The sequence below is a fragment of the Pleurodeles waltl genome, chromosome 10 (assembly GCF_031143425.1).
Source record: "Pleurodeles waltl isolate 20211129_DDA chromosome 10, aPleWal1.hap1.20221129, whole genome shotgun sequence".
Taxonomy (NCBI): domain Eukaryota; kingdom Metazoa; phylum Chordata; class Amphibia; order Caudata; family Salamandridae; genus Pleurodeles; species Pleurodeles waltl.
This window is the reverse complement of record NC_090449.1, coordinates 921,749,738-921,763,841: the sequence shown is the minus strand read 5'-3', so window position 1 is coordinate 921,763,841 and position 14,104 is coordinate 921,749,738. Positions and strand designations below refer to the sequence as shown.

The 14,104-nt window shown below is 41.9% G+C and overlaps 1 protein-coding gene across 1 annotated transcript in view; it reads right to left on the bottom strand.

Annotated features, from left to right (window-relative positions):
• Positions 1-5,188: 5,188 nt before the first annotated feature.
• POLR1F (RNA polymerase I subunit F) overlaps positions 5,189-14,104 on the bottom strand; it is a 28,592-nt gene continuing 19,676 nt past the window's right edge. The window contains exons 3-4 of the mRNA XM_069211691.1: positions 12,011-12,219; positions 5,189-7,016 (exon numbers count right to left, since the gene is read on the bottom strand). Coding sequence (XP_069067792.1) covers positions 6,632-7,016; positions 12,011-12,219 — 594 coding nt within the window. The 3' untranslated portion in view covers positions 5,189-6,631. The remainder of the gene's footprint in view (positions 7,017-12,010; positions 12,220-14,104) is intronic.

Genomic DNA, 14,104 nt, shown 5'->3' with positions numbered 1-14,104 from the left:
AGGGAACTCTTACGGTTATCTGCTACGGACATTTGTTTCTGAAAAGTACCTACTAGGCTTGAAATATGTGCTTTAGGAGGGGGTGGCATCCCTTGCTCACTGTAGATGTTTAGAGGAAAAGTTGAGGAGCTCCAAATCCACATCCTGAGATGCTGAAAGGAACCGACAGCAGCAAACAGGAGTGGGACCTATATAGGCCCTGCCTGTCATTTCCAGAGCAGAACGGCATCAGTGCAGAGCTGCAAGGCGCCACCTTCTGGCACGCAGAGGTACTGCTGAAATGTTTACAGATCAAGTCTGAAGCCTGGGGAATAATTAACAAGTGAGGAAGTGTTGATCATAAATAAACAGCAAACAAAAGCAATGGTCTTTAGAGGGAAACAGTGATAGAGATGAGTGTTTAACCTTGCGGAAGCATGTTGCAGGTGATTAGTGCCTTCCTATATTTAAGCATAACCCTCTCCAGTAATGTAAACTGGAGGCACCAGAACAGCCATTATCACAGCCAGAGATGACATCAGGATGATCCTAGACCACGGAGACACAGGAGCCCTCATACTACTTGACCTCTCGGAGGCTTTCAATGCAGTCTCCAACACCACCTTGATCAAAAGACTACAGAACATTGACATCCAAGGAGCCGCCCGCAACTGGACCTGCTCATTCCTTAACCTTTCTCCCTATACCTCAGACCCCAGGAATCTCACCTGAGGACTCCCCCAAAGATCGTCCCAAAGTCTGACATTTTTAGCACTTACATGACACCGTTAGCGGACCTCATCTGATCTTCCAACATCAACATAATTTATTTTGGGGGCACACAACTTATACTCTTGTCAGACAAAATCCCTACCACCAAAGCCAACTTCACTTTGTGCATGACCACCGTCGCTACATGGATGAAGTCTAACTGCCTTAAACTGGATACAGACAAGACAGAAGTAGAGCTCTTTGGAAAAGAAACTTCGGCCTGGGACACCACTTGGTTGCCTACTGACCTTGGCCACAAATCTCAGAAGCATCCTGGACAACAAACTGTGCATGCCAGTCCAAGCCAATGCAGCCACCTCCACCTGCCTTCATATCCGAGAAGTCTATACAAGATTTTCAAATGGCTTCTAGAAAACACCAGAAAAACAGTCACACACTTCCTGATCACCAGCAGGTTGGACTACAGCAACTCACTCTATGCATGAACTACGGAGAAATTTCTGAACAAACTCCAAACCTTCCAGAATACAGCAGATGTCTTGTTCTCAATTTACATTGCCAAACCCACATCACCCCATGTCTTTGACAACTTCACTGGCTTCTCATACACAAACGCCCTCGGTTCAAACTGCTCGCTCACACATACGTCATTGGTCCTTAACAGCCACATACATTTCTGCTTCCCAGACACCTCCACTCAGCCAGACTCTCACTAGCACACATAACACACATCTGCACTGCAATTGTGCTGTTTCATACATCTCCTTCAGGCCATGAAATTACTTCCCACAGCACATCAGTCTCATCGCTTCTCGTGTTAAACAAGAAGCTGCAGGCCTGGCTTGCTGAATAATTCTTTCCATGGAAGCATCTACATTTTCACCTGCAAAGCACCTAGATACCCTCAGGGGTGATTAGCACACTATACAAATAAACATAGCATTATATATAAGTGAACGCCCCCCCCCCCCGACATGCCATTCTGCCTCAGACCCACACACCTCTGCTGATATCCAGAAAAAGTGACATAAGCCATCCTTATGCACAAGACTTTGCGGTGCACAGTCCAACAATGGATGGACAAGGATAGCCAATATGCCCTTGCAAATCTAATGATTGGATCCAGGACGACTGGTATGAGTTTGATTCATGCCCCCACTGGTCCAACTTCTAATTCTGTTTTGTCTCTATAGCCTGCTTGCTGAACTCAATACCTCCAATTTATGCTGGAGGGCGGGGGGGAGGATTGGAAATTGGTATCGGACACAATACTAGATTATGCGGGCCCCATGAAGAAATCAAATGAAGTGGACAGGTCCTATTGCGCAACCTTTGAGATGAGCATGGCCTCTTTGAACAACTTACTCCTGACAGAGGACTATTCCTTCCTCTTGGCAGTTCACTTCACACAACTTTGCTTAGATTATTTGTCTCTCACCACATCCCTGCATACTGACTGGAATCTACAGATCCCCCATAAGAAAACCATGTTGTTTTTATGTGGCCCGTTAAGAGCTCCTGCACACAACCCGCCTCCCCCAAATAGGAGAAAAAAACACTGCAATCCCACTTGATGATATACATGACGGACAATACAGGATAGGTCCCATCCTCCTAGGCCCTACAGGCTGCAGCTAAAGTCACCGTACAGGTTAAACTGATGAGACGCATCACTGGCCAACAAACAACGCGCATGACAACTCACCCTAGAAAAAGATATAAAAATGCATACTCATGCGTACACAATAATGCTGTAGACCGCAACCAGGTGCGCTTTGGAGAGGGCCAAAATAGAGCTTAACTCACTCTCCACATCATCAGCAGAGGTCTCTCTCTATAGACTCAAAGCCCAACATTATGAACACAGGAAGATGGGACAGCCATTCCAGTCAAAGACAAAGAATACATTGCCAATGCCTTTGGAACCTTCTGTGCGAAACTGTACAGTTCCCACCTCCGGGATGATGGATGTCAAACCGACCTTCTTTAACACCCTTAAACTGCCCATTCTTAATGATGGTAGGGTGTTTCCTGAAGAGAAGATCACCAAGAAGAAAGTGGCCTCGGCCATTTCCAGCCTCCTGTACAATAAAGCCCCGGGGGGAATAGGTTCCAGGGGCGTATTTTATACATGGGTTAAGGAAAAGGCAGTAGAACTCCTTCATGGAGCTTGTCAAGTGGAAATCACAGGTTCGCTCTCCTTAATGGCCATCACAGCAGTGATCATGGTACTATCAAAACCAGGAAAAGACCCCCTGCTCTGTGGAAGTTCCTGTCCAATCTCCCTCCTCAACACTGACAAGATTCTAGCAAGCATACTAGCTATTCCACTCAAACGGGTAATCCTAACTCAGACTAAAGTGTTCCCCCCCCCCACACAGGACGATCTTCCCACAATCACCTTCACACATTAGCCCACCTCCTATGACTCTCCAATGATTCACCGGAGGCCACAAATTGCCCTCCCTTTTGAAGCTGAGTCTGGTTCATTGAGTGGAGATACTTGTTCAAAGTCTTACACTGAATGGGTCTAAGGGAAATTTTAAATTTGGAAGTCCAATGGCTTTACACTCACCCTTCTGCCTAGGCCAACTGTGGCAGATTCCTGTCATGATCTCTTGGTCAACATGGAGATCAGACAGATCGGTTCCCTTTCACCCCCAATGTTCCTTCTACCATGGAACCTCTGGTGGCAGCCTTCCTTCAGTCTCACAAGATAACGGGCAAACTCAACACTGCTGGGGCACCAAGTAACATATATGTGGCAGACACCCTACTCATACAGATCTGGATAGCTCCCTACTAGCCCTAATGTTGCTCATCTTATCTTTCTTCATTATAGAGGGCTACAGAATGAACTTGGGCAAAAGTGAGGCATTAACTTTGTCATGCACCACAACAACGGTGGCCATAGATGTGTTCCTGTCTCAATGGAAACAGCAAGAGATCAAGTACCTAGAAATACCCATCAACAGGAGCCTGAGAGACATGGCCTCCAGCAATCTACACCTCCTCATTATCAAATCCAATCCTGAAAACTCAAAATTGAATTTCCTCAATTTTTCCTTCTGAAGAACACAAGCAGTCAAAATGGAGGACACTTCACACCCGTCCTAGGAATGCTGTCCCTACTTGTTCAGATCATCAAACTTCAGGTGATAGGCAACTGCATAAGTCCTTCCTATGAGGCAATATGAGGCCCAGGCTTTCCTTCTTTAAATTGACTGTACACCGGAAATGTGGTGACCAAGGCACACCAAGCATGGAACTTCGTTATCATACCCTACACCTGGCACAAATGTTGTATATGGATATAGCCCTTAGGGTAGGAGGCTGCCCATTATGGTGGACAAAATAGGAGACAGGAGGATACAGACATTGGAAAATACCATCGAAAACGGAGAGCTGAAATTCTCTGCCTCCCACATAATCCCGCTACTCACAATTCCAACTGCCTCCGTAGCACTGTAGGGTACAGAATGTTGGACGTCAGTTTCCCTCATACAATATTTGGCAGTAAGGAAATCACATAAAGGAGTAATGTCGAGTTTCTGCAATCTATTGGCCCAACACCTACATTCTTGCCTGTACTATCCCTTCTTCATGCACACTGGCAAAACACCTTACAAACACAATACACTGATGATGAGTCGACAGAGGTAAGAGAAGAGCTAAACAGCGATGCATGTGAGGCTGGAAAGAAATTCTGCCTGGGACCTCCAGAAACTTGTACCGTCCCATCTACTCCAACACACTCAATGCTGGAGGTACGCACAGGCAGACTATGACACAATGCAAATTCTATGTGACAGTCCCAACATCTCCCATGCCTGGACCTGCATAGGCACTACCTTCAGCCTTGCTCTGGAACTACCCCTTCTACTCTTGAAAACCCTAATTATACTGCATGATATGAGCGATCTAGCTAATCTCACAATATATGAACGCCAGCCACTGATGAAAGCATTGGCCACAGTCAACTATCATTAAAACTCACCTCACCTGCCCACATGAGTGGTTAACCGAAGTGTACAAAGCAGCCCCCTACTAATGAGCTGTGCACTGACTTCAGGATAAAGTTGACATGTTTGAACCCTTTTGGGTCTCACTTCCTGAGGCTGGAGGATGACACTGAAAAGACCTTTCCCATGATTACTAGGTAAACTTTCATAGTTTTCACCCATGTCCTTTACCTCATTCCATACCACCAGCACGTCTTCTTCTGCTTCCCACTCTCTTACGCCACCACCCCTCACCCCCAGACTCCTGGCAACGAGACAGGTTCTCCTCTCTATCCAACGTTTGTTAACTCTCCTAATGTTCGAAAACCCGGCCCTACGTTCTATGTACAATTCATAGTGTCCTTCATTACTAGTGTGTTGCAGGACTCCATGCAATGCTGTATTATCGATAAGCTCACGCAATAAAAATGCTTTAAACAAAACAAAATAGAAAATAAAAAGCCTCAACCTTCTCATGACAATTAGAATTTTGATTTTATTTTTGTTTGTGAATTTAATAAAATAGTTCATAATTTGTGTATTTGTTTGATAAATGCTTGTTTCTGTATTTCTGTGTACTGTTTTTAGGTTCAAATCAACAGCATTGCTCAAGCTGGAGTCCCAAGCATCCAGCAAGGACTCCGGATTCCAATACTACTATTACAGTGAGGGTCCCTGGATTAAGTGATTTTGAGTGGGGAGGTCCACAGAAGTCAAAGGGTTGAGAACCACTGATCCAGGGCAAGAAACATCAATGTTAAACTGCCAGAGACATGAAGAAATAAAAAGGTTGTTAATGTCCACCTATTCAGCACCAACTAAAGGAGAAAGGGAGGCGCCCAAAAGGAGAGCCATGAGAAACAAAGGAAAACTAAAATAAATAGTTTTGGGGAAAGAAACTGCCAAGATTGACACAAACTGAACATATGTTGATTCCTGCCACAAGAGTCAGATAAATGAGGTATTAAAAAAAAAAAATATATATATATATATATATATATATATAGATAGAAGAACACAAGCGTTTTTTTTCCCCCCAGGGTCCTTGTTAGTCAGTCGCCGAAATGGGTTTCAGAGACAAAATGGTCTCTTTGGTTCCGAGCTACTGGGGCTTGAGTAGGCTTTTTCAATTTGCAGCATTTCTAAATCACTTTTTCTCCACTTTCTCATCTATTTAAAAATGCTTACTTTTTTTTCAAATACACAATTTGGAGGTTTTCTTGGCCCAGCCAGTTGGCTGTGAATTGCTGCAAAATGATTAACCAGAAAAGGATCCTTAGTGGACGTTTACACATCAAATTTCCAAAACAGAGCCACTCATCACCTACAATATGGTACAAATGTTTTTTTGGAAGCATTGGCCTTTTTCTTCATTTTGGACACACTGCAATGATACCTCACAGAGGTACGCTGAACACTATGAAAACAAAATCCCTAACATGGAAGTATATACTTTAATTTGATCCACAGTTTCTTGTTTCCAGCTGCACGCACATACAGCAGTCATATTTCATTCTCTGGTAAAGTGGTTCAAATATGCTGCAATGCTTGATGTGTTATAGTTTTATGAAGAACTCATGTAACTGATATGGGAAAATGACACCTGGGCATTTTGTATTCTCAGATGTGAAAAAAATACTGTACTGTTGAGCTATCAGTATGGAATCTTACAAACTTGATATCACTGTTACAACACTATGAGTGGAAATATTCCATGGAGCATCAGTGTCAACACCAGAAAAATGACTCCCAATACCTTTCTTACATTTACACACCACCACATTTTCTTCTTTGCAATTACATTTCAGGAAGGTCACTGCAAACTTTGTATTTGATTTATTGTATATAAAAAAAAAAAATATTAAAAAAAAAAAGAAAAAAAGAAGAAAAAAAAAAAAAAACACTTTAGTGTCCATTAGCTAATTCCGCCTTTTCTTTTTTGCTTTGGGTTCTTGTGATATTTCAGAAATCTCTTCATCTTCTGAATGTTTTCTTTTCTTTTTCTTTGCTATTTTTTGGTCATCCAAATAACCACAAGAGTCACTTTCAAGAATAGTCAAGTCTTTCTGCTTATGTTTTTTCTTCTTTTTCTTTTCGTGTTGTCGCACATTGTCCACAGTGTTATCAGTATTAAGCACTTCAGAAATGTCCACAGCGTTTTCAGTATCACTGTCCATATTGTCTCCATTCAGAATAAATTTCATCTTTTGTTTCTTTGTCAGAGAAACAGCCACATTTTGATTAACATCTCCAACAATGACTGAAGTTACATGAGATGGCGTTTCAGAAGACTTTGCCTTCAAGCTGAAACAGAAAAAAAAAAAAAAGGTTTATTCCCAAACCCATTGTACCAAATACATTAAATTAACCTGAAGTTCAGGAGCTGGATAAAACATACAGTTAGATCATAAATGAGCATGTAAATATGTGAGTGGAGAGAAGCAGAACGGACCAATACTCCTTAGTTTCACACTGGTTGCATGTGTACACTGCTACTATAACTCTGCCATAGCCTTTATCTGATAGGATAAAATGCCATAATTTTGCATAGGATGCAACTGGATGGGCTTTATCAACTGCAAGAATTAATTGACTGTAAACACAGCCCGAAGGTCATCAGCTACTTAATTGGAATGGCGGTAGCATATCCAGTCTCATAAATGCAACCTATTTAGTTTTAGGAAGGCCAGCCAGATTTGCTGAAAATCCCCACACCCTCCTAGAATGACCTTTGTGCCCAGGGTGGTGGATCAAGTTCCACTGCAGATAATAAACTATAATGCAATAGTTGAATTATCTTCAAGTTGACTATGTTGAACCGTTACATTTTCAACCAGTTACAACTACGTAAACTTGATGACCATCTGAGACAGTTGAAATAATGCAGTAGAACATGCTAAAAAGATGGTATTGGTTAAAGCTAACTCAAGTATTATGCAAATTCCATAAGGGTGCTTTGACGACTAGCTATACCCAAGCAAAGTCAAGCGTGAGGATAGTGTGAATCTCATTACAAATGAGCAATAGGAGAGTCCAATGGTATTACCACATTAAATGTAAACAAGAGCAAAGTATTCAAAGATGTATTTACATTTATCATCAGCATGGTAGGCCAAGATGATGATGAACATGGTGAGCTTCATGAGCACAGAAAATTAAGATAACTTGTTCATATCTTACTGCTATATGCTTTACTTAGTAGTTGCTGGACAAGTATTAAGATGATAGTGGGGGCCATACTGGAGACTGACATTAATGTAATCTTGTGTTTGGTTATCTTGAGTTTTGACTATCTAAACAGAACCCTAAATAAAACAGGTTTCTGCTGAACGCTCTTAATGAGGTGTACATGTAGATAATAATGCAATGGATTAGCAAATAAGAACCATCAGTTAATCCACAAAAAGATAAGCTCAAACCAACAATGTGTCTGGGGAGGGAAATTAGTTCCAAGGAGGACACTGGGTCATTCAATTTCAAGGCACCACACCATTCAATGCTAACGTAAATTTCAGGCGTCCCTTGCAATCAGTCAATGAAAAACAAAGAAATTAACATGCTATAAGCGTTACAGGCCTTTGAAAAAATATGACCAATAGAAACTAAAAAGTGAAATCAATAAAATGTACCAAGTGTGGCTAAGCAATTAGGTTTTGCAAAAAGGATGAACTACTGGCTTTACCTACGCGTGTTTGCATTACTGGCTAATGCTAAAATGGCAGCCAATGTTTTCATGATGCATGCATCATATCTTTTGCATGCATGCAGACCTGTGGGTGGTCATCTTGGAGTGGCATTTTCTATTGAAGAACAGCCATTCCACAATGGCTGCAGGTGTGTAAGTATTTGTGCAATTGTCATGATACATCTATGTGCATATAGCTATTCCAAGATAGCAGTTGATGCATACACATGCATGTGTCATGTACTACACACAAGATGATGGGAGGATACTTGTAGAAAGTCTAACAACTGGCAATCGAATGGGGTAGCATTCCAATGTATTGCTGTTCACCCAGTGTGCCACTCTAGACAAAGGCCTGTTCTGTGCAAATTAGTATGCACCCTGCGCCTCATATAAAGTCCAAAACCCCATTTACAATAGTAAATTGAATGTGAAAAAAGTGTACGTAAAAAAAAATTAAAACATAAAAATAAAAAAAATGGAAGAACTGAAACGAATAGGTTACAAAGAAGGGAAGCAGAAAAACAGTAAGACGGATAGTAAATAGAGAGGGCACGGATGGGAGGAGAGCTGAATAATAAAAAAAAATGGAAAGGGAAAACAGGAGGTGGGAGGGAGAAAGTATCAAAAGTGATGGAGCAGGGATGTCAAAAGAAACTAGTGAACAGGGTAGAGACCAGGGTAAAACTAGCAAACAAGATATAGACCTGTGGTTCTCAAATTTTTGACTTCTGCGGACCTCCACTTTAACCTTACTGGAACCTTAAGACCCCCACTAAATAAGTAATTGAATCCGGGCAACATCCTCCTTCCCAACAACCAATCCCCTCTGCCCCCCCCATCAACTCCCCTCCCCCCAAATGAGTCCCTACTGGAAGCCAGAGACCGAGGCCTAAACATTGTTGATTTGAAACGCAAAACAATGCACAAAAAATACAGAAACATTCAGAAACATTCAAAAACGCACAAACAATGCACATTTTATTTATTTTGCGAACAAATATAAATAAATAAATAAAAAATTTAATTTTAATAGGAAGGTGTTATAAACTGGGTCTCTAGCTGCCAAAGGTATACACCCTTGTACAAGTAGGGACCACAATCCTAGTCAGGGACAGTGGTTATATCCTTGTAAAATACAGTACTTGGGATGCATCAAAAATAATAATGCACAGGGGCCGCAGAGGAGGAGATGCGTTGAAAAATAAGGCGATGCTTCAGATTTTCTGGTGAGGCACAGACAATGCGTTGCTTCTTTCAACGCTGCAAGATGATGCACCTATTTCCAGGAGCGCAGCCTTAATTCCTCACTGCGATGCAGGGATTTTTTTATGCCCTGGTAGAAGGACCAGGTGCTACGTTGATCGGGTAGGCGACGCAGCAATTTTTCCACTGAGAGGCAGGCGTTGCATCGATTTCTGCAGGTGTTCCCGTCCGTTGGAAAATCAACGCATTTGCTTCTCTGGGGTGAAGTCTTTGTGGCCCTGAGACTTTAGAACAGGAGGCAAGCTCAATCCAAGTGGGATTGGTCAGGTGGGAAGGTCAGAAACCAGCAGGGCAACAAGCAGGGCAGCAGTCCTTCTCAGCAAAGCATTCCAGATGAGTCCTTTGGGCAGCCAGGCAGTTCCTCTGACAGAGTCCAGGTGTAGATCCAGGATTGTCTGATTTAGTGGGGTCAGAGGCCCACTATATATATACCCAAAAGTGCCTCTGAAGTAGGGGGGGAGGGGGGCAACACTTCAAAGAGCGGTTTTGAAGTGCACAAGTTCCCCTTTCAGCCCGAGCTGCCGGAATCCCAGTGGGGGGTTATCAGTCCTTTGTGTGAGGGCGGGTCACTGCCCTTTGAAGTGTAAGAGAGCCAATCCACTATTCCTGCCCAGGGAGACCCAGTCAGAATGCAGATGAATGAAGATGTGACCGAGTGTCCTATGTTTATGGCTGTGTAAGTGGAATGCACAAGGTTAGCTGTCACCCAGACCAGATGTGGACTGGAGACAGCCTGTATGGCAGAGGTGGCAGTAAGTGCAGACAAATACCCACTTTCTAAAAGTGGCATTTCTAAAATAGTAATATTAAATCCAACTCCACCAGTAAGCAGGATTTTATTTAACATTCTGGCCATACTAAACATGAGAGGGCTACTCCTTTCAGATCAGAATCTACCACTTAAAAGAATATAAGGGCAGTTCTAATGCTGCCCTGTGAGAGAAGCAGGCTTCACAGTAGTGGAAAACGAATGCGAGTTTTCCCCTATCAGGACATGTAAAACAATTAAGTACATGTGCTGCCTTTTACTTACAGAGCACCCTGCCCTATGGGGGCCTACCTTAAGGGCGAGTTACAGGTAGAAAAAGGAGAATTATAAGCTTGGCAAGTAGTTTTAAATGCCAAGTCGAAGAGGCAGTGAAACTGCACACATAGACCTTTCAATGGCAGGCCTGAGACATGGTTAAGTGGTTATCTATGTGGGTGGCACAAGCAGTGCTGCATGCCCACTAGTAGCATTTCATTGACAGGCACTGGGCACCTGTAGTGCACTATACTAGGGACTTACAAGTAAATTATATATGCCTATTGGGTATGAGCCAATGTTATTATTATATTATAGGGAGATGGCATGTGCCCTGTAGCACTGGACAGCAGTGGCAAGTGTCCGCAGTCCTAAAGCCACCAAAAACGAGGTCAGAGAAAGAGGAGCAGGAAAGCTAAAAGGTTTGAAGTGACCCTTCAGAGAGGGCCATTTTCCAACAGAAGGTTGGAGCTTTCCTAGATTATACTGAAGCCACACATAGCCTATACTGTTTTCTCTTTGATACACCTGCACTGCTCCTACAAATCAATCTGAGGATACCAATTTAATTTTTAGCTTTTGATTTTAAATTTGGTGATATTTACAGCACGTTTGAAAATTTTCAATAGTACATTAAGCCATCTTACTTATGTATACGTTATTATTCTGTTAATATTTAATTTTCTAAGCAGTCACAGAAGCCCTGAAGAGGCTTCGCGGACCCTCAGGGGTCTCCAGACCACTAGCTGGGAACCACTGGTATAGACCAAGGAAAGACATGCACTTCCATTAAGTGCTGAAACGGAAAGAAAATAAAAAAGTCTCCTCAAACCAGCAATGGAAACGTACAACAGATCGAATCAACACTAAGACCAAAATGTTTCTGGGCAGAGCAAACACCTGAATATGGAGAAAGTCGCTGAATCAAGAGCAGGGACCTGACAAAAACAGCAAAGCATGAGCAAGGGGCTGATCCAAAACCTATTCGGAGTATACGTAATGCATGGGAAACAGGCCTGAGACAGCTAGGTAGTCTGTAGAGAGAACTAAAAAGAACGAAGTGGGACTATCATAGTGCCCCCTATTTAGCAGACGTTGCTGTACTGCTTTCTACCAGTTTAGAATGAAAAGTATGCACAATATCTCCATGTATAGTTAACTTCACTTTCTGCTAGAATTTATGCTATTAACATACAATGAGTTTCCTGGTACTTGACATATAAATTCTCACCTGTCCGCAAAAACCTAGTGAAGGGACGGACAGACGGACACACACACATACATACAGACAGACAGCAAGGTGAAATACACTTATCAATATACCTTTCAAAATCCAGCCTTCCACGAATGCAGAAAACCCCAACTGCATCAGAATCCAGGCGGGCCACGTCAAACTCCAACTCGTCACCAATTTTTACTCCTAGGTTCTGCCAGTCCTCTGCAAGCATTTTATATGGCTTTGGTAGAGAAGCATTAAAACACCCATGCACTAAGCAGCCTATGTGACTGGGAGCAACTTTGTTGACCACACCCTGAAAAAGAAAATATATATATATTAATAATAATAATAATAATAATAATACTACAACACATGAAAATTGTTTCCCATAGAACACAACTTCACTATATGTAATTTATATGGATTAAAAAAAAAAAAAAAAAAAAAAAAAAGACACCTCAGTGGCAAGATTACGTTTTAGCTTGTATGCGACTACAATAATAGACAGCTGATAAGGAGCACTAGATCTCTCAGATGTTTCTATTTTCCTCACTGCAATAGATATGCACTAAATGGTCTCTGGAATATAATTTGCTTTGCAGTCCTCTCCATGACCCAAATTAACAGCTCACTAAAAGAGATTTATATTACTCATGACAGGTTTTAGTAATACGGTTTCTCAATATGATTTACCTGATCCATAAACAGGGCACTAAGAGGCTAACTGCAGCAGTCTTATGAAAGAAAAAAACAAAACAGCAGCTCTTGGTAACAAGCTTTTAAGACGCTCTAATACTATTCAATCGTGACCATTGTCCCTTCTCAGTATCAAAGACAGTTCTGTTGGCAATTTTAGAAAATTGTCACTAACTATAACTTCACTGTGTACAGTTTAGTGCAGCCTTTCAGCACTGCATCGTGAGTGGTTTTACTGAGGTAGCTTTATGTTACCTAAGTGTTTGTAGAGGTTTAAGTAGAAAACTAGTGTTCAGACACACCACCACCACCACCACCACAAAAAAAAAAAAAAAAAAAAAAAAAGGAAATCCACCACATTAAAGAAACACAATACCATAAAACAATTTAATGACTGCTGAGTGTATCTGCTGTCATGTTTTATTATTGTATCATGGTTATGCTTTAGTGTGCTGTTCTCCAGTGGCAATGTGACCTATTGTAGCACAGGTTTTTTTGTGGGGGTGTTATTCTGATCCTCTGTTGTGCTGTTTTTGTTCTGTTGTTTTTGACTTGTATAGATTCTTTTAAAAACTAGCAGCACCCCTCCTCTTACCTTTACGTCTTTACACAATTCCAAACAAACTTCGACTGTGTCACAAATCTTTCTCAGGCCACAGGGCTTTTCTACATTTACAATTTGAACAAGTCAATGTACAGGAAAGCTTTGAAAGAGATGTGGTCCTACAATTAATGAAAAAGTAAAACGGGCACAAAAAAAAAAAGGGGGGGGGGAATCATAAGTAGATGGTACTCTTAAAAAAGAGATCACTATGTGGATGTGCTGGTTGTTGGCATACTGTCAAGTGTAATGAGTTAGCAATCTGTAATTATAATCATAGCGCTTACTACCACCAAAGAGCCGAAGTGCTTTTCTGCAAGTAGTGTGCTACTCCAGAACCCAAAAGAATTAGTGGTGGCTTAGCATAGGGAACTAGGATTTCATTTAAGCGAGCGGTGGACATGCGAGTCTGTTAGTTGGACTGTGTAGAATAACGGAGGGATATAAGAGGTAAGGATCTAGAAAGTGTTAATTGGGAGATCAAGGGGGCAGGGGTGCCATTTCCCGGGTCCATTGTCTCTTTTTGCACTCTTTCCAATCCCAAACAAGCTCTTTTCCTGGGCCTTAGCGGGGTTTATGCTCTGGCCCTCTAGCTCCCCTTACGGGTCTGGGTCCTTCACTCCAAACCCTGCATGCGGCCTACTCCCAAACAATGATGTACACAGATCTTTTGGTAGGTTGGAAATATTGGCCGGTTTATTTAACATTGATTTACAGCACCTGCCCCTTCCAGATATTTTATCAGGGGCCAGAAATAATTTTTGACATGCATATCATAAATCATTTTGACATTTTTATGACCCATCTTCATAAATCAATTTGACACTTGTATGATAAACCAACTCTGAAAGGCCAAAAATCACTCACTGCATAACTGCCTTGTAAGCACCTGCCAATCAAA